The 27553-nt window shown below is 42.1% G+C and overlaps 1 protein-coding gene across 3 annotated transcripts in view; it reads left to right on the top strand.

The window, feature by feature from the left end:
- The window catches only part of LAMA3 (laminin subunit alpha 3), a 187375-nt gene that overhangs the window by 37318 nt on the left and 122504 nt on the right, over positions 1-27553 (top strand). For 2 of the 3 annotated variants that reach the window (XM_043507982.1, XM_038391479.2), the window contains exons 4-11: positions 709-827; positions 3569-3739; positions 7197-7294; positions 10387-10502; positions 20140-20258; positions 22399-22489; positions 23790-23921; positions 26783-26845. In XM_043507982.1, the coding sequence (XP_043363917.1) occupies positions 709-827; positions 3569-3739; positions 7197-7294; positions 10387-10502; positions 20140-20258; positions 22399-22489; positions 23790-23921; positions 26783-26845 (909 nt within the window). The remainder of the gene's footprint in view (positions 1-708; positions 828-3568; positions 3740-7196; positions 7295-10386; positions 10503-20139; positions 20259-22398; positions 22490-23789; positions 23922-26782; positions 26846-27553) is intronic. The other variant, XM_043507984.1, reaches the window with a different exon arrangement.

The following is a 27553-nucleotide window of genomic DNA, read 5'->3' as shown; positions in this document are numbered from 1 at the left end:
CTAGTTATCCTCAGTAAAGCCCTGTCCTTACATTCATCAGCAAAATTAACGTGACATGGTTTGAAAGTTTAAGAATCTTTTTGTTTAACTTAGCCCAGAGACGTACACTCAAACGGATTTTGTTGCCAGTAATTTTTCTTCCAAAGAGCCATAAGAGGAACTGCTTTATATATAGTTCTCTCTACTGAGAGAAGTCTTTGAAGAGGTAAATTTTCAAAGCAAGGCATATTGATTTAATCTGACAACTTTCATTTAAACTGGTAGAGAACACATTATTAAAACCCAATATAGTACTGCAAAAATGTAAAACTGCCCTTGGGATAAGTACTGCCCTTGCCTTTTATCTTGTTCATGTATTTTAATAGTGCCTTTCACCCCCACAGGATTCCAGTCTTCTTTATAAACCTAAACTGGAATACATGTACAAGCACCCTACAATGCAGCCATTTTTGTAGTGATATGTGGAAGCTGTTTCAGTGCATTGCCAAACACTGAGAACAGTTTAGGGCAGAAAGTGCAGAAGAATGTGTTCATTTGCTTTTAATATTTTTCATTTTTCTATAGTAATATTTCTGTTTTCATACAGAGATGTAATTTGATTCAGGGAGATAATCTATTAGAAAACATGAGGATAGTTCTTTATGGATTTATGTTAGCACAATAATGCATGTTTCAATATGTAAAAAAATTGATTTCTTATTTTACTAGATTCTAAAGCAGACTGTTTGGAACATTTTGGAAAAAAAGTTAGTGCTCGTATTAGGAGGGATGATGATGTTATTTGCACTACAGAGTATTCTCGAATTGTGCCTCTTGAAAATGGTGAGGTAAGTGCTTTTCAGAAGACTGGGAAATTTAATTTTTCAACCTGGAAATAAACAGTGTTATACAGTGGTTGCTTATTAGTATGTTGTTATGAAATATTTGCTATTTCAATAAAACCTGAATTTTTAAGCCAATTTTCAAGCATAGGTGTCTATGTAAATCCATCAGGTACGTAAATCCATATTCAGGCATTTAAGAAGATGTCCTAATTTTTATAGATGTGCTGAACATTCACAGCTCCCATTGAGAAATGAGTGCTCAGAACTTCTGAAATTAGGCCATTTGTTTAGCTTCATGAATATAATTTAGGTGCCTTTCTTTGGGCATCCAAGTATGAAAATTTTGGCTTTGTTTTCTGAGTAGTCACAATGACTGCAATGGGTCTAATTGTGTGAGAATTGCTGATGGAAGTAAAGGTTGCAGAATCAGACCTCTAAATTTCAAGAGCAGTAACTCTATTTTAAAAAAAAGAAAAATGCTGTAAATGTATAGTATAATATTAAGTGTGTCTGTAAAAGCTTACACAGGTCATACTGCTCTGGCTTAGCAAGATGCTTCTTACCACTAGGAAATATGATTTATATTCCCTTTGTATGAATGTTTATTAGTGGTTGCATTTATCGTTCTTTCCAACATAATCTTTTATTGGAGATAGGCCTGTGTCAAATCAAAATCCAAACTTCCTCATTATTCATGGTTATTAGAATTGGATGTTATCTTACATGCCACTACAAAGAGAGGCTTGTGATGAAGCTTGTATCCAGATCCAAACTTCTTGAAAGTTTTGGGGATTTGGATCCAGTGTTCCAGTTTTGATTTATAATGGTCTATGAACATTTCTGCAGAGTAGTCCAAAAACTTATAGAAAGATTAGCATTTTCTATTAAATTCTGTGGATTAATTTCTTTTAGAATCCTGTAGCATTATCCCCTGTTAAATGCTGTATGACTTTTTCTAAAGGAGTTATGTTGTAATTGGAAACTTCAGTGATCCAATCTTAGGTACTTACATGTTTCCAAGTGGCTAGTATAAACTGTATGTGAAATCTGTTCAGTTATAAACAAATAAATAGCTTTTGCTCAGTTGTACACACACTCTGATTTGTTAATTTAGGGTTATGATTGTTGGGCTGCTGGCATCAATTTCTTTTTCATAATAAGAGCATTGAAGCATTTGTTTTGAATTATTATACAAACCTGCTCCCGCATGGAGGGAAATTCTAAAGTAACATGGAGTACTCAGTAAAAAAAAAAAAAAATGAGGAGACCTTAGAGATAAATAATAAATTTATTTGGGCATAAGCTTTCGTGGGCTAAAACCCACTTCATTGGATGCATGCAGTGGAAAATACAATAGGAAAATATATATACACAGAGAATATGAAAAAATGGGTGTTGCCATATCAACTGTAATCAGACCAATCAATTAAGGTGAGTTATTATCAGCAGGAGAAAAAAAACCTTTTGTAGTGATAATCAGGATGGCCCATTTCAAACAGTTGACAAGAAGGTGTGAGTAACAGTAGGGGAAAAAATTAGCACGGGGAAATAGTTTTTACTTTGTATAATGACCCATCCACTCCAAGTCTTTATTCAAGCCTAATTTAATGGTGTCCAGTTTGCAAATTAATTCCAGTTCTGCAGTTTCTTGTTGAAGTCTGTTGTTGAAGTTTTTTTGTTGGAGAATTGAGACTTTTAGGTCTGAAATTGAGTGACCAGGGAGGCTGAAGTGTTCTCCGACTGGTTTTTGAATGTTACAATTCTTGATGTCTGATTTGTGTCCATTTATTCTTTTGCGTAGAGATTGTCCGGTTTGGCCAAAGTACATGGCAGAGGGGCATTGTTGGCACGTGATGGCATATATCGCATTGGTAGATGTGCAGGTGAACGAGCCTTTGACGGTGTGGCTGATGTGATTAGGTCCTATTATGGTGTCCCTTGAATAGATATGTGGACAGAGTTGGCAATGGGCTTTGTTGCAAGGATAGGTTCCTGGGTTAGTGTTTTTGTTGTGTGGTGTGTGGTTGCTGGTGAGTATTTGCTTCAGGTTGTGGGGCTGTCTGTAGCAAGGAAAGTACTCACTTTCAAAAGTACATGAACACACTCTCAGGCATTGTAGCTATTAACTGAAATTTATTCCAGGAATTTTTGTGCCTTAACCCAAAAATGAATGTATGTTGGTAAAAGGGCAATATCCTGAAGTTCTTACTTAGGTAAAAGTCCTATGGACATCATTGCTGTTAGTAATGTATTTGGAACTGACTAGTTTTTGTTGTTTTCTGTAAAATTGCATGTATCTCTTCAGTACTCTCTCATGTAATCCATTCAAGACACATGAAGCTCTTGAAGACCAGGATGTGTAACATAAGTAAATTGTGCCTGAAGTGAATGGGAATTTTTTCAATACTCAGGTTTTGCTGTGAATATTTTCATAATTTTCATAGAACCTGTGATTGCTGGAGCATCCTGCTAAATCAGAGCAGTACGGCCTGTATTAGCATTTACAGACACTTATACTGTATACTTAAAGCATTTAAATTTTGTTTTAAATAGCAGAGTTACTTCTCACTGAAATTTAGAGGCCTGAGTCTGTAACCTTACTCTCATGAATACTAGACATGGTTAGAAATGAGCAATCTGCAAAGTTTTGGATGTTTATATTATCAAAACCTATAGATGACTCCCCACTGCTGATGTTAACTGTTTGCTATGTTTTGACAAAAAGATCTTTGCTCTTTTATTAGATTGTGGTATCCTTGGTAAATGGTCGTCCAGGAGTAAAAAACTTCACTCACTCTCCCATACTTAGGGAATTTACCAAGGCAACAAACATCCGCTTGCGTTTTCTCAGAACCAATACCCTTCTTGGACACTTGATAGCCAAAGCTCAACGGGACCCCACTGTAACCCGCAGAGTAAGTAACTTTTTTCATAAATGGATGTTCAACAGTTGCCCTTCATTCCATTACAGTGAATGGAATGACACAAATGTCTTTAGTTTGCAAAACCACAACAAAAAATGAGTATGGTCCTGATGATCCCCTCCAGCTCCACTTGCAGAGGGAAGCTAGTTGGGACAGATCAGAGTAGTGTGGTTTGTGTAGAGGGGAGTGTGATGCTCTCTCAGGGCACCAAGAACTGTAAGCCATTGTGTTACCTCTCTGCGTTAGCAAAAGAGCTTTGCTGGAGCTTAAACTGTGTAACAGCTCCCTGCCATGCCAATCTGTCAGCCTTGCCAGCAAACCCCTTGAGTCTCTGTCAGTCTAAATCTTGCCTTGCAGGTAACATCCAGTGAACCCCCTGTTCCTGAGTTCCCCAGAGACATCTTTCTGCAGTGTCCAGTCGCTCTCAGTGGACACTCACAGAAATTAACCAAGTTCTCTGTCTTCAATGAGAGGCAGAATATACAACAGCCTGTTAGTTCAGCTGGGGATGCATTCCTTAGCTTTAATATAACAGCACTGAGATGGTTTATATTAAAAACTAAGTATAAGTTTATTAACCAAGAGAGATTTATGTGATACTAAGCAAGAGAAAAAGAGAAAGGTATGCTTTAAAACAAAAGAAAAACACTTTCTAGTGCCAGAAATTGAATTTTAGCAAACGATATCTTTGCCTAAAACAGTTTCTCAGGGATAACTCAGTGGTTTGAGCATTGGCCTCCTAAACCTAGGGTTGTGAGTTTAATCCTTGAGGGGGCTATTTAGGGATCTGGGTCAAAAATTGGGGATTGGTCCTGCTTTGAGCAGGAGGTTGGACTAGATGACCTCCTGAGGTCCCTTCCAACCCTGATATTCTATGATCACATGACCTCCAGCTCTTTAGGAGGATCCACCTTTCACATAATCAGAAGGTCCTGTTCCCTTTGTCCCCTAAGAGATGGATAATGAAATGTCTCATGAAAGATGGGTCACAGCCAACTTTGCTGTAAAGTGCTGCAAGGATTTTGGATGAGCAATATTCTACAAGACTTAATTAACTAGATACACCCATGTCAAATCTCTAGAATGCATGTTATGATTTTATTTCATATGTAACCATTTGTTTCCAGTACTTCTGCTTGCTATTATTTGAATCTCTCTTTGTTAAATGAACTTAATTTCACTATAAACATATCTAAGTGCTGTGTGTTAGCAGAGCTGTGATCCAAGGTGAAACTGGTACGGTGGGGTATACTGCTTCTGTGGAAGCAGCCAATCTGTGAATACTGTGACTGTCCAGTGGACCAGGGACTGGAGGACAAGGGAGATGCTTGGATTGAGGGTTGGGGTGTGCTAATTGCAGGCCTGTAGGCTGACAGGGAGTCCTGCAAGGTCTAGGGGGAAGTGTTTGTATTGCCCATGGGTGGTGGAGTTGGGGAGCTGACCCATGGCAGGCACAGACAAGGTTTCCTCACACTAAGAGAAGATGGTACCAAAGTGTGTTTCAACCCTGGGTATCCCCGGGAAGTGCCACAGCTTAGAAGTCCCCTGCCCATTCTGTGAGGAAATAAGAGAGGGGCAGACTCTCTGATGGAATAATCCATAAGAATCTCTATTCATTGGAATTTGTAGAGTTTCTTGACCCAATGTGATTATTTACCTATCAATTATACTGCAACAGAACCCAAAGGCTCCAGTCAGTGCCATTTGGCTAGGGACTGTACAAATACCTATGGGTCTCCTCAACAAAAAAAATACTTACCCATTCCAGTTGCTTGGCAGCATACATTATGTAAGACTTAAGTGCAGCTGTAGGATTTTATTTAAGATATTACTTACAGGCTAAAATAAATGGAGTACTTGTTATGCTGCTTGCCAAACACCATAACTTCAGTCTAAGGAACTCTTCCTGATGTAATCAAATAGTCTAATTTGATGGTGAGAGGGCATGTGGCAGGGGTATATAAGGTAATGTGTTTCATTAACTTGCTGACAGGGAGAGTGTCAAGATTTTCATAGTTGAAAACTAGCAAGTAGTTCAGCATTCTAGGAGAGAGTCATTGTGTTAAACCTATTGTATAAACAAAACAAAACCAGCCCATCCCCTTCCCTCTGTACAAAGAACTGCCATACTTCCTCAATTTATGCATTGACTTCATAAGGTTGAAAATTATCTGCAGCACAAGCAATGTGGTATCTGAATTCTGACAATTTGGGCATAATACTGTTAATCCAGTGTAATGCCACAAAATAGGAAGAAACCAGAGATTGAATTACAAGTAATCATTATGGAGCTAACACACGATGAGATACTGCCAGAGAAAGTGTCAGGGACCATTTTTAATTTTGACCAAGACACTGAAAGCATGGGGAGGGTGTGTGTGTGAAGAATAATAATAAACCACATTAGATGTGATTAGATGTGAATGTGTACATCCAAATAGAACTATTCCAGGAAGTAAAAATATGGCCTGGATTCTCTGGTCTACTAACGCCAATTTATTGCACCTATGTGGCAAAAAGTAGCCTGCAAGCAGCCAGAGAAGGGCAATGGAGGAGTACCCCTATGCAGGGAGCTCTCTGCCAGCCATCTCCTGGCGTAAGTAGAGGGAGAGGACATCTCGGGGTGAGGTGGACTAGAGGAGAGGACATAGTGGAGGATAGCTCAGCTGTGCCTGGCATAAAGTAGAGCTGCCTCTTTAACGTGCACTGGGGCCAGGCAGCTGAGGATCAGGGAGCTGCAACAGGCTCCTTGCAGCCTTCCCTTGCCATTGAGCATAGTGGAGAATCTGCTCTTAAGTTTCTTAAATGTACACAGAAGTTACTATAAATAGTGGTATTTACACTGAGTCAGTCCAAATGACTAAATCGTTATCTGCCACAGCCTGAATGACTGCAGGAAGTGGTGGTGAGATACGAAGCTTTTCAGCTCTACGTCACTAGTTCAAATCTAGGTCATGTCAGTCATAATTGCAAGCGAGCAGGTGGGCTCAGTTCAGTTCCTAGAGTTCCCTTGGAATGATCCTAGCTCACCATCACAACTGGCACCATTGTTGGCAGTTACACAGCAGAAAGGTCATCAACTTATTGGGAATGGAGATTGAACTATTACTTCCAGAGGTTGTGGTTCTAGAATCGGCCAGGACACTTTATAAGGACAGCATGGGGAACAGTGAAATACCACTGTCTGTGCAGTATCTGTTCAGTGGGTAACACTGAGCTAGTGTGAAATGGCTTTGATTAATGAATCTGGGCCTGATCTGCAACATGGATGTCAGTAGGAGTTTGGCTGTTGACTTCAGGAAAGCTGGATCAGGCCCTTTATGGATATGTTTGTTTAATATTCTGATAAGCAAAATTTAATGAGATAGTAATGATTTTCTGATGTTACTGTGGCTGCCATCCTTCAGGCAAAGGAAAGATGTACAATACCTCTTGATTTGTTTTACAGTATTACTATAGCATAAAGGACATCAGTATTGGTGGACGATGTGTTTGCAATGGTCATGCTGAAGTCTGTAATGCAAAAAGTGCTGAAAACCTGTACCAGTAAGTAAACTGAGCAGCATACTCATTTCATAGACTATAAAGCAATGCACAGGTATTTTCAAATTACGATTTTTAATGATAAAATAAGGATATCTTATAGTTTTCTTTATAATGTTTTTAAACTGAGAGTGTGGTAAGGCATACATGAAGATATGCTGAGAAATATTCTGTGTTGATTAAGTTTAACAATAAAAGAGTGTGCATTGGGTCTTTTTAAAATTAAAATGCGGCTTTGCTAGACTCAATAGTGTGTTAAACTGGTATTTCCCAAAAGGTGGGTCTCCACCTACCTGTGGATTGTGGAAAGATTCTAGATCTAAGGTCATGGGGCCCTAGGCAAATAAACATTCTCCTGGGCTGCTGTGGAGGGCAGGCCCAGGGTATGGAGTATAGTGGAGAGTGAGCCCACCCTGCACTTATCCTGTGGCAGCCTTTCCTGTTCCATTGGGCTGGGCCTGGTTCCATGCTCCACATGTTGAGATTTGGTGTGTGGGATTGCAGTGCCACTCAGGTTTTGCCCAGTTGCTCCTTCATCATGATGGAGGGTGACCAGGCCAAACCTGAGTGGCATTGTGACTTCATGCACCAAGTCACAACACAAGAGGAGAGAGTTGGGCCCAGCCCCATGAGACAGGAGCCACCACTGTGTGAGGAGTGCAGGGTGGGCTCATAGAATCATAGGATATCAGGGTTGGAAGGAACCTCAGGAGGTCATCTAGTCCAATCCCCTGCTCAATGCAGGACCAATCCCCAACTAAATCACTCACCAGCCGCCTCATCCCTTTCTTCTCCCTCTGGCCCCGCCCTTCCCTCTGGCTCAGGATTAGTGGGGGTGGAGATTGTGCTAGGGCTGAAGGTTTATATATATAAATGGTGGGTCACAAAAAAAATAATACAAAATGCAGTTGAACATAGGAACATAACTTCAGTTGATGGGTCACCTTAGTGAAAAGTTTGGGAACTGCTGTGTTAAACTCACCTCTTTTGGATACTGAGAACCTGGTGTGAGATCACCAATTTATTTCACATAAGCCATCAAACAGCCACTGCTACTCTGAAACCACATATAATACTTAGTCCTGCCATGAAGCAGGGGACCAGACTAGATGACCTCTCAAGGTCCCTTCCAGTCTTATGATTCTATAATGGGCCAGCATCTCAGTGGAATTACTCCAGTTTTACAGCAGAATAACTGAGATCAGATTCAGACACCAGGACTTTTGGACATTATGTTGAAAGATCCCAACAAGAATGTAAATGCACTATATTCTATTACTAATCCCCTTGACCATCTATATGATACCTTTTCTGACTAGAATTGGTGACTATAGTAATATCAAGGAAAAAGCACAACCTTCTGTAGCAAGGGAAAAAAAATATATATATATATATATAAATTATGTGTAGATACCACTAAGTCAGTGGTTCTCAACTCTGGTCCACTGCTTGTTCAGGGAAAGTCCCTGGCACACCGGGCTGGTTTGTTTACCTGCTGCATCTGCAGGTTTGGCCAATCGTGGCTCCCACTGGCTGTGGTTCGCCGCTCCAGGCCAATTGGGTTGCGGGAAGGGCAGCCAGCACGTCCCTTGGCCCATGCCGCTTTCTGCAGCCCCCATTGGCCTGGAGTGGCGAACCGGCCCAGTAAACAAACCAGCCTGGCCCGCCAGGGGCTTTCCCTGAACAAGCGGTGGACCAGAGTTGAGAACCACTACCTTAAGTATTCCATAAGTGTCTTCAGACTTTGAAGTAAGTGGTTACAGGACTGAGCCCTTAGATAGGCACTTTGATTAAGTCAAAATAAATACAATTTTTTTCCTTTTGGAGGATGACTGTTAATTTTTATACTTTGGGTTATTTCTGATGATCTAATAATCCTTAGTTTGCATTATTTTTATTAATAAGTTGATGTTACGCTCTTAGATATGTGAAACGGTGCACTGTATTCACCGCTGGAGTGGCACCCTCTTCTGGCAATTCTGGGGATTAGCTCTGCCCAGTTCAGCCCCCCCTTTCTTCTCTTCCATCATTGCAGCTCTCCTCTTGTGGAACGGCTTCTTCGTGACTCAGCCCTTCAGCCAGGTCATACTGATTTCTCCTTCTAGGAGAGTCTTTCAAAGTCTCTCTGCTCAAGCAGCATCAGGCAGTCATCACACTTGCCTCCCTGACTATGTTACTCCCACAGTGACTGAAGTAGTCTTCCCGTTCACTGCACCAAGCAATACTAGGAACCCAGGCCTGCCTTCTACTCTGAGTTCCAGTTCAGGGCCCTATAGTGAGCAGTTAAGGTCTGGGTCTTCAGCAACCCTACTGCTCTCCTCCCTGGACTACTTCCTCCTGTGCTTCTTTAAGCTTCTCCTTCACCAACCTTCTTAGTCAGACCCCTCTTTCTTAAGCCTACTAGGTAACCCCTTCCTTATGAGTTTCTGTCTCCTCTTCCTTCTCCCTTACCTCAGGGATAGAAACTGCAGCTTCCTCCCTGCCACTTCTGATGCCTGGCTTTATAGAAGCCCCAAGCTCACAGGTGAGCTTCCTTCTAATTAGCACCCTCCACACAGCTTACATCTCCCCTATTTTCAGTTTAATTGACTGATTGGGCTCACCTGGCCTAATTCAACTCTCTCAGAGCCCGTGTGGGAAGGTCACCCCATCATAGTAGGTTATAAAGCTCTAATAATTTTTTTTAACAAAACATAATGAAAAATTGAGTCCAGAGTGTAACGGTAACAAACATTTTGCTATAGTATAGGCCAGCAAGCTTGAGCTAAAATAAGATATATTTGCAACTATGGCATATCATCCTGGGTTAATACCTTCTCAGGATACGGTTTCTTAAGCCAGTGTTTATTTAATCCAATTACAAATGACCTCTATAAATCATTTGTGCTAAAAAGCACAAAACGATGTGAGAGAGATATTCTATTGTGAGAAATGCTAGGATGGTCGTGAAAGGGTTTAGTGTTACATTGTGACCCCTTTACACTTGGTCTTGCCATTTTCATGTTAGAAGTAAATTTTGGATCGTGGTAAAATAAGAAAAATATATATGGTTTTAAATCCTATTTCAATTAAACGAGAATCTTTTCAATATCCAGGTTTCAGTGTGAATGTCAGCATAACACTTGTGGGGAAACCTGTGATCGCTGCTGCCCTGGATATAATCAGAAACAATGGCAACCTGCAACTGCCAACAACGCAAATGAGTGTGAATGTGAGTAGCATGAAAATATGCTAGTTTAAAGGTGACAATTCATACAGATTTTAATGTACAAATGGGAGGTACCTCCAGCACATGAATGTTCATGCAAAATAGCAGAGCTGTGTTGGCTGGCTGCAAAGCCCCCAGCAGAACAGAGATTGCAGGTGCCTGGCACTGTCTCAAACCTTCCCCTTCTTTCACACCTCCCCTTTAGCTGGATTGCCCAGAATCTTGCACCCCAGGTGGAATATGGCTGAATCCATTTACATATTTATTAGCATTTTTCTAAATTGTGCACAGCAGGGCTTTGAATCCAACCCCTAGATTTTGAGCACTGGTGATGTGGGGTTGGTTAGAGGAGAAGGAAACTTCCATAGAACTACCTTGCCTGATACAATAAGCCTAATTTTGATGAACCCCAGGTTCATTTAGTGGAACACTGAAATATTCATAACAGTGCATTTAGATCCGTATTCCTTTTATATTTAGTGAGGAAACATTATATTGAGTTGAAAAGTGAATCAGAGTTATTTACTGTACATGGATTCGTGACGTAGCCCAGTTGAAAAATTTTTCTTGTAAACCAGGTATTTTAGAAGGAAAACCCTCTTTTGGGGAAGAGGTGTGCTTTCTTATTTTAAGAGTGTCAGCACACAATCTAGTCTCTTCAAAAGATTCTTGGATCTTCAATCTGCTCACTCAAAACAAAACTACATAGATGGGAGTGAAGAGTTGTTCTCTTCAGAGCAACACCAGTCACCCTTTCTAGTAACCTGGTCTCTTGACATATGCCTCTGGTAAATGGATGCAGATATTCTGTCTTCTTTTCCTTGAGTTCCTACGGGGGAGCTCCTTTGCAGCCAAGCTTCCCTCATTTCAGACAAACATTTCATTCTTTTGTTAAGAAAACTGGGACATGGGGACCATGACCACTAGGGCCCTTTTCTGGGTCTTGAGAGGCTGTACTGTTGGCCATAGACTCTGTGTAACCACGTGGCATGAAAACTGTAGCTAAGGTGATTATAGCATTTGCTCTCTTTGTGTATTCCCCTCTTTTGAACACACACAGGATTCTCTTCTCCCATATCATCTTGGCAGGCCAAAAGGCAGATGTTGTGACTTCAACTTGTAACCCTGTTAGAGTGTCAAGTAGATGTATATTTATATCATTGAAGAAGTGGGAAATAAGAAGTGGTTTTATTTTAATCAAAGTTCAGAGGTGATCTGCCAAAATTATGATAGTAAAAATGCAGACAAAAAAAAGTAGAAGCAGTAGATAGAAACTAGGCATGTTGGGACTTGGTCAATGAATACATTATAATTCATAAGGTTCTGAGCCAAAAATGTTTAACATCTACTGCTAACTGAAAAAGAGATCCTTTTAGCCTGAAAGTGTGTGTGTGTTTTAAGTTATTCACTGAGGATATTACTCACTAGCTGCAGACAGCCTTCATTTACAGCTTGTAGGTCAGGAGATTAGAGCAACCTTGCAAGTCTTCACAAAATCTCTGTATCCCTTGTAGAAACTCCCAACTCTCCTACAGAAAAATCAATGGGAGACTGGGAGACCTGCCAAACCTGCAAATTTTTGTATCCATCCACAATATTGTACTTTTCAGCAAATAGTCAAAGCTTCAAGAAATTGTATTGTGATGTGTGAAGGGTATTTACCTACCTGCTGGTAAAAGTGCCATTACTTGGATCAAAGCAGGTTCCTTTCCCTTCCTGCTTTTTCTAAGAGCAGCGGAACCAAAGGTAGCCCAGCCATTTTGGCAGCTTCTGGCCCAGCTATTTCCCTCTGAATCTTGTTTAGTTTTCTTGAAGAACTTCATGTATGGACTGGAAAATGAGCTACAAAGGCTCTTCGGGCACAGCTTGTAAATCAGATCTGAGCCCATAAGGTCAGGCTCTGGTTCCTGTCGCACAACAAAAAGTGGCCCATGACTTTACTCATCCAGATTGTTTCACAGCAGGGATGTCACACTCTAGAGGGGAAAGGGTTCCCTTTCCAGAGACCCTTTAGCAGGGACATCCCTAGATATTCTGGGGCCCTACGCAGACCGCCCCCCGCAGGGGGTGTGTGTGGGGCCCCAGGCCTCTGCGGGGGGGGGAGTTGAGGGGTGGGGCTGGCTTTGGGGAGTACGGGGGAACCACCCCCCAGCATTCACCGGCTGCGTGGCTAGGGCCGGTTTGCTGCACTTCTCACTGCCGGTGAGTGCAGGCCCGGCCCTGCTGCAGAGCTCAGGGGAGTGGGGGTAGAGCTGGGGTGGAGCAGGGGCAGGAAGGGAGGGGTGGGGGCAGAAAGAGGCAGGGCAGGGGCAGGGGCCCTGGGGAAGAGGCGGGGCAGGGGCTGGAGCAGCATGCAGCTGCGCAGGGCACCAGGAAATTTGGTGCCCTAAATCTCCTGGTGCCCACGCAGCTGTGTACTTTGCGTACGGGTAAGGACGGCCCTGCCCTTTAGATATGAGGAATAAGAGGAATATCAGGATATGGAGGATTATCTAGAGGATCCACTTCTTTAACTATACAAACAGATAGCAAGACTGGATAAGGAAGAATGCATTGTTCCTGGGATGGACTCCTTTTAATAGGATTATTACTGTTACTCTTTCTGAGACACAAAGCACATGTGGGCAGGCCTAGGGTCCTTAGCCCTTGTTTCTAGAGTTTTCCTTGCAAGGAACCTCTTTGTCGCTATGACTGTTGTGGGGTTCCCCTTCTGCCTAGTTGCCAGGCTAGAAGAAAGGAGACTTCCCCCCACTAAGTCTGATGCAGAACCACTGGAATCCTCTAGGAAGATTTCCTTGGAATATTCTTATTTAAGCAGGTCACTGATCGCTTAATATTCAAATGAAAGTGGAAAAGGAGGAAGCCAATATCTTCTTCATCTTCTTGAGTTATTTAAATTGGAGAGGGTTTTCCTGTCTTCCTCTTCAGTGAAAAAGATGAAGAGATTCAAGTAGGCAGTACTTAATTTGTGCTAGGACTTGCCAGGACTGAGCCCTGCACCTCTAGGCTTGGCAGTTCATAGCCTCTGGGCTTGCTGTATCAGTTATGAATATAAAAAACTTGCTTCAGCCCCAGCACCTTTTCTATTACAAATTAAGCACTGTCGGTAAGCTAAGTAAAGGTAATCAGCATGGATTCACCAAGGGAAGGTCATGCCTGACTAATCTAATCGCCTTTTATGATGAGATTACTGGTTATGTGGATGAAGGGAAAGCAGTGGATGTATTGTTTCTTGACTTTAGCAAAGCTTTTGACACGGTCTCCCACAGCATTCTTGTCAGCAAGTTAAGGAAGTATGGGCCGGATGAATGCACTATAAGGTGGGTAGAAAGCTGGCTAGATTGTCGGGCTCAACGGGTAGTGATCAATGGCTCCATGTCTAGTTGGCAGCCGGTGTCAAGTGGAGTGCCCCAGGGGTCGGTCCTGGGGCCCGTTTTGTTCAATATCTTCATAAATGATCTGGAGGATGGTGTGGATTGCACTCTCAGCAAATTTGCGGATGATACTAAACTGGGAGGAGTGGTAGATACGCTGGAGGGGAGGGATAGGATACAGAAGGACCTAGACAAATTGGAGGATTGGGCCAAAAGAAATCTAATGAGGTTCAATAAGGATAAGTGCAGGGTCCTGCACTTAGGATGGAAGAATCCAATGCACCGCTACAGACTAGGGACCGATTGGCTCGGCAGCAGTTCTGCGGAAAAGGACCTAGGGGTGACAGTGGACGAGAAGCTGGATATGAGTCAGCAGTGTGCCCTTGTTGCCAAGAAGGCCAATGGCATTTTGGGATGTATAAGTAGGGGCATAGCGAGCAGATCGAGGGACGTGATCGTTCCCCTCTATTCGACACTGGTGAGGCCTCATCTGGAGTACTGTGTCCAGTTTTGGGCCCCACGCTACAAGAAGGATGTGGATAAATTGGAAAGAGTACAGCGAAGGGCAACAAAAATGATTAGGGGTCTAGAGCACATGACTTATGAGGAGAGGCTGAGGGAGCTGGGATTGTTTAGTCTGCAGAAGAGAAGAATGAGGGGGGATTTGATAGCTGCTTTCAACTACCTGAAAGGGGGTTTCAAAGAGGATGGCTCTAGACTGTTCTCAATGGTAGCAGATGACAGAACGAGGAGTAATGGTCTCAAGTTGCAATGGGGGAGGTTTAGATTGGATATTAGGAAAAACTTTTTCACTAAGAGGGTGGTGAAACACTGGAATGCGTTACCTAGGGAGGTGGTAGAATCTCCTTCCTTAGAGGTTTTTAAGGTCAGGCTTGACAAAGCCCTGGCTAGGATGATTTAACTGGGACTTGGTCCTGCTTTGAGCAGGGGGTTGGACTAGATGACCTTCTGGGGTCCCTTCCAACCCTGATATTCTATGATTCTATGATTCTATGAAAGGTAAGGAGCTCAAGTAATACAAAGGCACAGGCTAGCCTTTGGTTTGTTACGTCTGTTTGCTATTCTGGTTAGTCACTACTCTGAATTATGTTACAACTCTGGATGTCTGGAAACTGGAGAAAGGAGAGCGCAAGCTTTTAGATGGTTTGAGGAAATGAAGATAAGAGACTACAATAGACTGAAATTGTGCCTGATGGACAGATTGGGAGGTGCTGCTCATTAGTTTGCACTGGGGTAACAGGGCAAGAGAAAAGAATTAGATAAGGAATTCTATCCATCCACCATCCTTTACTCAAGACATATTTGCAGAAACTGTTCAAAGTGTTGAGCTATTTTCAGATTAACCCTCACCTTTCAATCAAGGCAAGAACTTTAGGTCAGTACTGGGACTTAGACTACTTTTAGCAAAAAGCTATGACAAAGTAACGAAGGCTGTTGCTGGATTTAGACCTACCAGCTTGATATAAATGGATCTGTAATATTTTTCAAACTACAAAGAGGCTGATATTCACAAAAGGCTACAGCACATCACCTGATGTACCTCATATTTTTTTTCCAGTGTGTGAACAATACTCCTAGGTCAGGGAGCTATCCATAGGGCTAATGTTTATGTTGCATATGCTGACAGAATATGTAGTCTAGTGGGCCTTGAGAAGTGTTCTTTGATCCTATGTTGTTCACTGCATGGAAAATTACTTCAGTAAAATACTTCAGTCAGGAAGGGGTCAAAAGTTAGGGCACAATCTCTAGAGTTGGACAAGATTCAGAACTGGTGTGAGTACAACTGCATTACCTTTATTTGGCCCAATAAATAAATAAAAATAAAAAAACCGTACCAACCATACAGAATAAAAACACATCCTAGCTGAGATTCTAAACCCATGTAAACTAGGAAACTGAGTTACTTACCACAGTCACCCTACCCCTAACGCTTGGTGAAGTAATTGGGTCTTTTGTTACATGATCACCTAGAGCAGGGGCTGGCAACCTTTCAGAAGTGGTGTGCTGAGTCTTCATTTATTCACCCTAATTTAAGGTTTCACGTGCCGGTAATACATTTTAACGTTTTTAGAAGGTCTCTTTCTATAAGTCTTTAATATATTAGTATACTATTGTTATATGTAAAGTAAATAAGGTTTTTAAAATGTTTAAGAAGCTTCATTTAAAATTAAATTAAAATGCAAAACCCCCCGGACTGGTGGCCAGCACCCAGGCAGTGTGAATGCCACTGAAAATCAGCTCACGTCCACCTTTGGCATTTGTGCCATAGGTTGCCTACCCCTGACCTAGAGCCTACTACTTTGTCAGTTGGAGTTTTGCCATAGATGGGAGCAGGATCAAATCCATAATGCTAGAAAATGTGACAGACTTTTTGATTTGAACTTATCTCTGCAGTGAATAATCCTCTGGTAATAGACTAGTTGTGTCTGCTGGCATCACTGCAATTAGGGCTATGTGAGTTCCTCCATATAAGTCTTCAGAGTAGCAGCCGTATTAGTCTGTATTTGCAAAAAGAAAAGGAGTACTTGTGGCACCGTAGAGACTAACAAATTTATTTGAGCATAAGCTTTCGTGAGCTACAGCTCATGAAAGCTTATGCTCAAATAAATTTGTTAGTCTCTAAGGTGCCACAAGTACTCCTTTTCTTTTTGCATATAAGTCTTGTTATACATACACAATTGTTCTTCTGACTGAAGATTTAGCCCACAAGCCTCAGCCCAGATGTGAATATTTTTGTAAATTTAAAAAATAGAATAATATTTGGCTATTTTTTATTTTGAAAAATACCCCACCCAGATTAGGTGATCTGGTCAAGAAACATCCCTATAACTTATTTTAGCCTCAAATATATAGTTCTTCGTTGAGTAACTGCACATGTCCATTCCACTATAGGTGTATGTGCGCGCCTTGTGCACAGATGTTGGAGACTTTTCCCTTAGCAGTACCCATTAGGGCAGCACAAGCACCATCTTGTGCCACTGCACACAAGTATAAAGGGCCTTGCTGCTTTCGACTGCCCTCGGGTCCTTCCTACCACCAGCGACCGTTGTTGCTGGAGCTGTGATCTTTGTTTCTTCATATCTTCCCTTCCTTAGCGTAAATAGTAGCTGGAGCATTAGTTTTTAGTCTTGTATATAGTATATCTGTAAATAGTTACTTGTAGGGTTAAGTTTAGAATACCGTCTTACAGGGTTACCAGGGTGGCAGGTTGGGTACTGGGATTGGTACCAAACTGGTGCCCCATTCTCCTGGATTCAAGGCCTGTTGTTGATGTAGTCAGGTCTGTGCCATTAACTGACCCATTCCCAAGCTGCCTCAAGTGTCTGGGACAGGTGCATGTAAATGATAATTGTCACATCTGTAGACGGAGCGAACCCCATTCAAAAAAGGACAGGGCTGCCAGATGCAAGTACCTGCTTTTGGAGTCTGCACTTCATCCTGGAATCCTTCTGCTCTGAACAGGTAGCGAGCACGTCTGAGTCTGTTAGGAGTGCTCCTCCTGTTCTTGCAGAGTCCTAAGGCAGATCTGCATCCCCGGTGCCTAGGGAGACACTGTGTAAGTTTCCTAGGGACTTGGTACCAGGACCTTCCAAGAGGAAATTGCCGAGTGTTTGCAAGGACTTGGAGGGATGCTCAAAAAAGTCACAACCCCAGGAACAGTCTGTGAGTGAGGAGGTATTGCTGACTCTGGAATGCAGGAAGGGTCCGTTGAGATCAATCCCTGAAAGATCGGTGCACGTCTTGGTACCGCAGGCTCAGGAGCCCTTTCTGATGTCAGTACTGGCTTCTCTCACGATTCAAAAGCCTTGCACAGCACCGTTTTTGGAACCATACACTCCTATAGTCCTGGCTTCAGCTCCAGAGCACTGCTCGGTATTGACCATATCTATACTTGTGATATCCCTATGGAGGACTGTGTCTGGGCAAGCCAGTGATGATTTCTCCAATACCCCCTTCTCCAGCCTTGGAACCTCTCTCCCCCCCTGAGGATGCCCAGCAGCCCCAGTGGGGTGCCTGCCCACTGTGGTACCATCCCCCGACTCAACATTCTATGACCCAGTGGCCTACACAGGACTGGGCCCCACCTCTGTACCAATGGTCCTTTTGAACCCCTTGAGACTTCCCTCCGTGTTTCAGAAACTCTCTGCTCCCTTTCTGCACTTCTTCATCAGCTAGGCACACCTCAGGAGCATCTGCAGGCAGGTCTCCATTTTCCTTCCCCTGGAATTAGGATTGGTACGGAGCAGGCAGAGCTGTGTGCCCAGGACTCCACTGTATAAGAATTGGAGGAGGGACCTCCTCAGCAACCTTTAGCCTCTTCTTCTTTGTCACCTGATGAGGCAGTAGTGGCTGAATCTACCTCTCCCCTCCCTCTCCCCCCCACCCCCTCATGATTTTAGAGCTCATCAAGACTTGTTGAGGAAGGTGGCTGCAGCTCTGGATATCCAGCCAGAAGAGGTACAAGATCACACAGGCTTGTGGACATTTTAGCACCTGCAGGACCCTTCTCTCCCTATTAATGAGGCTATCCTGGAGCCTGGAATCAGGGTTTTATGGCAGACTCCTTCTTTTCTGCCCCCCCCCCCCGCCACTGCCAAAAGAGCGGAGAAGAGATATGTCCCATCACAGGAATTTGAACACTTTTACAACCACCCTCTGCCCGGCTCCCTGGTGGTTGCAGCCGCAAACAAAAAGGACAGGCAAGGACACCAGGCCTCTACTCTGAAGGGAAAGGAAGCAAAAAACCCTAGGTCTGTTTGGCAGGAAACTTTATTTCACAGAAGGTTTACAGCTCAGGATCATGAACCAGCAAGCTCTGCTGGGTCAATGTGATTGCAACCTGTGGGATAATATCCTGAAGTTCCACCTGCTTGTGGATAATTGTTTAATTTGTTCAACCCCCCTGTCCATCAGGTTTCTAAAAGATTTGTTCAGATTGTACCCTTGCGTTCATAGTCTGGTCCACAGTGGAGTGTATATTTGGTGCCAACAAAGTTGATGGGTCCCCACTTTGAGCCACGAGCAACTTGTTCTCTGTTTCGCTTGTCATTGAAAGTAATTTTCCTGGTTGCTATAACCTCTGCCAGGAGAGTAGGGGAACTGCAAGCTTTGGTATCAGAGCCCCCTTATACAATTTTATTTTGGCCTCACCCTAAATTCTTGTCTAAAGTGGTTTCTGAATTTCACATGAATCAAGCAATTTATTTACCAACATTCTTTCCAAAGCCCCATTCAAGCAAAGTGGAGGAAAAGCTCCATACACTAGATGTTACTAGAGCTTTGGCTTTTTACCTGGAGCAGAGTAGAACATTCAGGTCTTCCTCTGAACTCTTTGTCACCTTTTCATACTGAGCAAAGGGCCACTCAGTCTCCACCCAGAGAATTTCTACCTGGATTTCTGGCTATATTTGTTTATGCTACCGATTGGCCAATGTTGCACCTCTGAAAAAAGTGGTTCACTTGATGCAGTTGCAGGTGGCTTCTGTGGCTTTTCAGGCTAGGCTTCCCATTCTGGATATTTGTAGGGTGGCAACTTGGTCATCGCTCCACATGTTTGCCTCTCATATGCTATCTCTCATCAATCCAGAGAAGATGCACGATTCAGACGAGTTGTCCTTCAGTCCTTGTTCAAGTAGACTCTGAGCCCACCATTGAGTTCGAACTACTTGTGAGTCATCTGTAAAGGAATGGAGATGTGCAGTCACTCAAAGAAGAAAAAATGATTACTTACCTTTCCGAACTGTTGTTCTTCGAGATGTGTTGCACACGTCCTTTCCACAACCCGCCTCTTTCCTCTCTCTATCAGAGTCTTTCTAGTAGGAAGAAACTGAGGGGGGTCAGGCAGTGCTGCCTTTTGTATTTGTGTGCAGTAGCATGGGACACCAGAGGGCGCTCACGCTGCCCCCAAAGGTACTGCTAAGGGAAAAAAATCTCTTGACAACTGTGCACAAGGTACACACAAACACCTACAGTGAAATGGGCATGCGCAACACATCCTGAAAAACAGTTACGGAAAGGTAGTTAACTTTTTTTTTTTTTTGAGGGGGGGCACAGCCTCTCTCTATGGCAAGCCTGGTAGCACATGCTGTCTTATGTTTAGAGATGATCTCAAGTTGGCTCTAGTGTGAAAGGCTCTTGGATGATTTAAAAAAAATGTATACAAATTTGAGCATCCTTTTTGTTTATAATAGGTTACTGAATTACAGCATAATAATGAAAACTGACTTGTAATATTACTTCCTCAGCCTGCAACTGTCATGGACATGCTACTGATTGCTACTATGACTCTGATGTTGATCGACGCAAAGGAAGCTTAAATGTCCATGGGCGCTATGAAGGTGGAGGGGTCTGCATTGATTGCCAGGTAATAAGGTGCTTTGTCTCATGGGTTATGCATAAATGGGACTTGGAAAGTGTACCTAGAAGACTTACTTTTCTCAGGCTGACATTTTTGAGATGGCCATTTTGAATAGTACCATTACAATGACATAATCGCTCACGCTCCAGCTAGGAAGAAAAGTCACTGAAAGTAATTCATGTTCTGTGAAGCCAGAAAAGGGATCACCTAATTATAACGATCACACTTTTAAAGAGAACCCACTGTTGCAGTTCCCTGCTTCAGTGATTACAGCAGATTGGATGAAGAGGGGATCTCTCACTGCACCAGCCAAGGAGGAGAGGGAGTTGTGTGGGAGCAGTGCTCCTCCAAGCAAGGGAGAGGAGAGGGAGGGAACTCTCCCTCTGCTGAGTTGAAGAGGGAAAGCTGGGTATCCCCCGATTCCCTTTATTATAATACCTCCATTCTTTTAAAAAGGGTTAGAGACAGACACTATGAAGTCCACTAGTGACTTTGCTATTGCCAATCTATTTTATGTGGAAGGCGCTCAGATATGATAGTGATGAACAGTGGTAAAAACTGCTAAGATAGATGGATAGATAATGACCCCTACTTCCAACCAAGGCCTGTTCCCTCTCTCATCCCACTGTTATATTCCTCATTCAAGCCATTGGAACTTGTTTATTAATTTATAAATCACACCTGCTTGGACCAAAATACAGTCACACAATTTAAGAACAACACTGACATAGAATCAAGAAAATGATGCATGCTATACATGTAAAAAGTATAATTGTGCTGTCAAAAATTAAGGAAGAAGGAAAGGAAGTGTGCAGTGCAACTGTAGTTTGAATATTTTTTTCCATCTTATTGCTAAAATAAAATCAGCTATTGGCCAAAAGGCAGTCAGAAGTAAATAAAAGTTCTTTTTATTAAAGAGAGGAAGAAGAGATCTTTGTCTTTCACTTAACATTTCTATGTAGGGCTTTGTTCAACCAATGCTATAAGATTTGTCATATTAGTGCTTCCTGTTAGCTCTTTATTCGTGAAAGATCATGTTTCCTAAATTGCTCCCAGTATATAAAAGAGCAAACCTGACCTAAATCCATGAGGCCTGCAACTGATAATTGTCTGTAATTTGATTTTGTGGAAATTAAATTGCATTAAATGAATTAACCATGAAATCTAATTATAACATTTTCTTCATAAATAAGGCACATGGATTTTACTTTACTTTTTCTATTTGTGTCATGGAAAAAAGTGTTGGAAATGCATGCCTGAATGAAGAACTAATAGAACCTGATGCATGACACATATAGCTAGATCCTGTTTCTTTCAAGTCTGACAACAGTGCCCCATATATACTGTATTATATATCTGCGACCGACAATATATTGCTGTTACAGAGATTTAGCTAACGAGAGAGAACTATGCTTTCCATTTCCCCTTTACATAAACCCCTATATTGCTTTGAAAGGGAGAAGAGACAGAGATACCCTGAAGTCCACTAGGGACTTTACCGTATGACGCAAGAAATTTGTTGTAATTAAAATTCATGAACATTATGTTTTCTGTGAGTGTAAGACACGTTAAGATGTTTAAAAGGCTGTCTCCTCTACTTACAGAAACTTTATTTTGTGCTTTTAATTTTATTTCTAGACTAATAGTTTTGCTTTCATTTGAAGTTTCTAATCTTAGTTTGAGAGTAATTTAGTCACAGAAATGTATCTTTCAATATGGAAACAGCATGATGCTGTTGCAGTCAAACTACATATGTATGTATGTATGTAATGATAAAAAGGCAAATGAAAAGAAAGTTAAAGAAATATCTGGTAATAGTATAAACAGTGCTTTTCCCCTGATTTAAATGAGCAGAACGTTGATTTAGGGATTTTGTGCAATGTTTAAAATTTACTAATTGTTAAAAATTCCATGTGTTTATGTGAAATTACCCTGATTCAGAATATCATGCAAAGATCAGAAAGGTAAAGAACAAGAATAAAATGCACTCTTTATTGCAGTCTTGTTAGATTTCTTCCCATACGGATCCTGACTGTATATAATAGGAACCTAAATTACAGTCTTTCAGTCCTGTATTTGCTCATATATCCTTCTGCTTGTTTTTCCTTTCTCATCTTATATTTTTCTCTTACTTCATTCTGCATAGCATAACACAGCTGGAATTAACTGTGAACAATGTACAAAGGGGTACTATCGTCCTTATGGCATTCCAGCGGGAGCTGCTGATGGCTGTATACGTAAGTCTTTCTCTGTTTGGTTATATCTCACACTGGTATTTACTATCAATCAGGGCAAGGGCTTTGTCATTTGGGATAAAATTTTCTGAAGTGCCGAAGTGATTAAATCCCATTGACTTTTAGTGAGACTCCTACTATGAGGCAGTTGCAGTAGTTCAAAGACAAAGGCATGGACGAAGATTTCTGCACAGGTGGAGGAGAGGTAGTGGCATGCAAATACCAATGTTTTCTGGAGGCGATGATAGGAAGATATGCAGAAAAATACAGCTCTGAGTTAAGGGATTTGTAAATAATAATAGTTACCTATCTCCCAGAGTTAATTAATTTATTCAGCACTTTGAAGATGTGAAGTAATATGTAATTGTTAATTTGTAGCATTATTTAAATAATGATTCATTTACAAGTACAACTGAAACTTCTATAGTGTGACAAAGTTCCTCCTCTGCCTTGGTGGGTTCTGACGGATTTGCTCGCATCAGAGGTTCACAGCAGTCCTCAGTTTGGCTCCTTTTGTTAGTGGCACAAACCTGCCATTCACTCAGCTAACCTCATCACTGGCCAGCATGGGGAAAAGGAGGAGAACAATCCCTGCAGTCCTTGCTGACCCACCTAATGGGTCGGGGGACAGGCCAGAGACCTTCCCCTCTGGTGGGACCCACAGTCCAGGTCAACTCCTCTTATGTCAAATAGGGAGTTGGGGGGAACCCGGACTCACCCTCTACTCCAGGTTTCAGCTCAGGGCCCTGTGGATTGCAGCTGTCTACAGTGTCTCCGGTAACAGCTGTGCGACAGCTACAACTCCCTGGGATACTTCCCCATGGCCTCCTCCCAACACCTTCTTTGTCCTCACCACAGGACTTTCCTCTTGATGTCTGATAACGCTAGTACTTCTAAGTCCTCCAGCAGTACACCTACTCACTTCTTAGCTTCTTGCGCGCCACTTGCTCCCAGCTCCTTGCATGCATCTCACTAACTGAAATGAGATCCTTTTAAAAACCAGGTGCCCTGATTAGCCTGCCTGTCCTAATTGATTCTGGTGGCTTCTTAATTGGCTCCAGGTGTCCTAATTAGCCTGCCTTTTTAATTGGTTCCAGCAACTTCCTGATTGTTCTGCAACAGTCCATTAGCTTACTCAGGAAAAAGGGACCTGCTTAATCTGGGACTAATATATCTAACTTCTGTCACTCTCCTGTAGCCATCTGGCCTGACCCTGTCACAATAGTTACAATGTTATGTTTCTTTACCAAAGCAACAAATCAGTTAATTTGAAGAAAGCGTTTAACTGTTGTTATTTGTTTAGCCTGCAGTTGTAATCAGGAGCATTCAGATGGTTGTGAGGAAGGATCTGGTCGCTGTCATTGTAAGGTGAATTTCCATGGCGAAAACTGTGAACAATGTGCTGAAGGATACTATAGTTTCCCATTCTGCGTCCGTAAGTATTGAAGTGAGACATATCTCTGTTTCACAGGCTTCTAGTCATTTTAATAAGCATCTATATTATAAGTCATTATACATTACACTGCACGTATATAAAACAGTCATCATTTCATACTCTCAAATATATACAGACTTTAATAAATTATCACAATACCCAGGTGAGACAAATAAGTATTATTATCCCTGTTGTACACAATGGATAAGAACAGAAGTTAAGCTAGAAATCAGAGATTTAGCTACATTCCCAGATTTTGACATTCATTTAAAATACTTTCAAAGTGGATAGAGCCCAAGTCTTGAAGCCAGAAACTCATGAATTCTAATATCAGCTCTGCCATGGAGAAAATGCAAGGTCTTGAGGAAGTCATTTAACTGTGGTTGAGTTTCTCTAGCTATAAAATGGGGATTTTAACTCACCTGAATTGGTACCGGAAGTAGAACATGACTCTCGTAAGAGAAAGGGGGCAGCTTGCCAGGCATTCTCCTTGAGGACCCCATAGTTTTAACACTTATCCCCCATAGTCCAAAATTGCCTTGATTTGTTAACTTTCTAGGGATTCTGCAGGGCCTGCATATTGGGAAGGCTCTAGTGGGAAATTGTGAAGATCTTAAATATATCTTTTCCTGCTAGGTTTTTGCTGATACACTGATTAATAGTTAAAGGACGGGTTACAGGAGTGGTTTATGTCATACGTGTATATTTAAGAATTGTCAGAAGGTGATTGGAGCAAGGTTGTGTGTATAATGAAAATAAAATAAATACATTAATTAAAAATGATGTGGCATGGAAGCATCTGAGTATGTAGAATTTGCCCCTATTCAAAATTGCAGCTAAACCGTGTCTAGATGCATTGTTTTAAAAAAAATAGGCTGTTACTTTAAAGTGGAGTGATTACTGTTGAAATAAAGAAGAGCAGTGCACCCCAAAAGCCTCTCTCAAGGACAAATTAAATATAATCCAGAAAAATGTAACAGCACCAGAATTGTGTTTACTGCATAAAAAAGCAATGGCACTAGGAGCGGATTCCAAAAAAGTTGACCCACTGGAAATGTTTCTAGCCCAAAGGAGAATTGTGTTTCTGGTGGGTGATTACATATTGCCCTGGATCAGCGACTTTGGGCTTGGTTCACCACTGTGATATTCTAGGTTATGTTGTAAAATTGGACCCATGTGCACAATACAATAGAAAGAGAAATGTCAGAAATTGAATGCTGGTGGAGCCAATTTCTGCAACGCAGTATATCTTCCCAATACAATGAAACTTAGATTATCTAAAGCTCACTTTGTAGGGTCATGTGCCCTGATTTAAGGGGCGCTCATCTCTGGGGCATCTCTGAGTGGCTGGGTGGGGTACCATAGTCCTTTTCTTGCCCTTAGTGCCCCCTGCAGCCTGTTGGACAACCTTGGTAGGTGTTTAGTGGCTTGACCCTCTGGCCAAATTAACTCCTTCTGAGGGGTATTAAAGAGTCCAATAAATGGTCTCTTTGCCCTTGCTGGGGTCTTCAGGAGTGGCTCTGAGCTCTTTAAATACAGCCTTTTGTTCAGGTTTCCAAATAAGCCCTGTCCCCTACTTGAGGTATACACCACTTTACCTGTAACTGATGGAGGAACTCAGGCCCGCCTGCTACTCTAGATTTCAACCCAGAGGCTCTACACACAGCAGCTGTGCAGTGCTCAACTTCAACCCTTCCTTGCTGTTTCCCTAGGCCTCTTCCTACCAGGCCAGTGTCCTCAGGTCCTTCTCCCTCTGAATCCCCGCTGTAAACTCTGTCTGATTGTCAGGCTCCTTTGGCCAGAGAGGAGCCCCTAGGCTGACCAGATAGCAAGTGTTAAAAATCGAGATGGGGTGGGGATAATAGGAGTCTATATAAGAAAAAGCCCCAAATATTGGGACTGTCCCTATAAAATCGGGACATCTGGTCACCCTGGGAGAACCCTTCTTTACTCCTCTGATCCCAGCTGAACTGCTAAGGCCTGGCTGCTCCTTTTATCTGGGCCAACAGGACATGATTGGCTGTTGCTAGCTCTTCTAGCCCATGGAGGACCTGGTCTCTGTGGTTTCCAAAATGGCTGCTCCAGAGAATCCTCTCTAGGCAAGCTGGAGCACCCACCTTCACTGCTCTTTTCCTCTCAACTTGCTGCTTCTTGGGGCAGGGAGTAGTAGGACTGAAGGGCCCCTAGCAAGGAATTGCAAGGGCCAAATACACCCCATCAGAGTGCTGCTCAGATGGAGCCTAATCCAAAGCCCCCTGAAGTCTATGGAAATCTTTCCAGGGGCTTTGAGTCAGGTCCATAATCAAAGCTGGCAGCGGAGAATCTTGTCGGGGCATATCTCCCTTTGCTTACCTGGTGGATTTCCAAATGGAAATCTGCCCAGGAGTTATTGCAAGCACCATTGTTAACTCCATCTCTTCAGAACAGAGTAGAGGACAGGAACAGAAGACAGAATTAGTGGCAGCACAGCTCCTGAAAGCAGTAGCATTGAAGACAGCATCTCTACCCAGTAAATGGTATCAGAAACCCCTCTGCAAAAGGAGGGAAAACAAGAAGGTACCACGTAGATTTTCCAGCTGACGGTTGATCTCCCATAGTTGTCCCCTCTAAAGGAATAATCAGTCCCTGGTTTGGATTTGAATTGGGAACATGGAGGTGAAGGGTTCCAAGTATTGTTCTTACCAATTCCCTATTGTCAGTTTCTTGAAAATATAAAAACTGAACATGGTTACTGCTGTCGTATAAATACCGTATATTATTTACGCTAAAAAGCACATGGGTTTTATGGCATGATCTTAAGTGAAAGAAATCTAGGATCTTATTTGTAACCGGTATTCCTAATAGCGTTTTTTATTCTAAAGGACTTCCTATTTATCCTTTTACTACTCCAAATCCAGAATACCCTGAGGCTGGTGGTATTAAAGGCAAGTTCTTTCTTTTTCTTTCTTTTTGGTGTTGTTTCAGAAATGTTTGTTCTTGTTATGTTGTCATGTTTGGTGCTATTGCAGTAATGTCTTTTTCAGTATTTGTCTTCTTACCAGAAAGTCAACATATATTCATGTTTATATTAAACAATTTAATGTGCTGACCCCAGAATGAAAGATGGGTAAAAATAAGTTCAGCTGGCTGCAGGCAAACCCCTGCAGAAGAAGCTGACCTTTTTGCTTGACACTATCATAAACTGATCCATTTTAGGATTCTCTGATATATGAACAGCTTGTCAACTGTTTGACAGTGAAAAATCTCTTCCTTAAGGCTACCTGACCTCTACTTCTGGCCTCTTCTGCACCTGGCAAATACTGTATAATGCCCTAGGCAATGCAGCACTTTGATTTTATAACTGCTACATGTTTCTTATTTAAAGGACAATGCAAAACCAGTTGAAATCCATGGAAAGGTTCCATTCAATTCAAGGCACTTTGCAGTAAGCCCCAACGCAAGTGTATACTTTCACATTGCAGAACACCACAAATGTGACTCAAGTAAATAAGTATTTAAACTGCATTTTGCTGCTGATAATTTAAAAAATCTAGCACCCTTTTTAAGATCCTAGAAAATGTAATATCTGCTTAATATTCAGTAGCGTTTGCTGAGTTGCTGTTGATGTTTGTGCTGACAAAAGGGCTTTCATC

This window comes from Dermochelys coriacea, chromosome 2, assembly GCF_009764565.3.
Source record: "Dermochelys coriacea isolate rDerCor1 chromosome 2, rDerCor1.pri.v4, whole genome shotgun sequence".
In the NCBI taxonomy this organism is placed as follows: domain Eukaryota; kingdom Metazoa; phylum Chordata; order Testudines; family Dermochelyidae; genus Dermochelys; species Dermochelys coriacea.
Note: the sequence above shows the minus strand (reverse complement) of the source record. Positions and strands in the feature narration are given on the sequence as shown.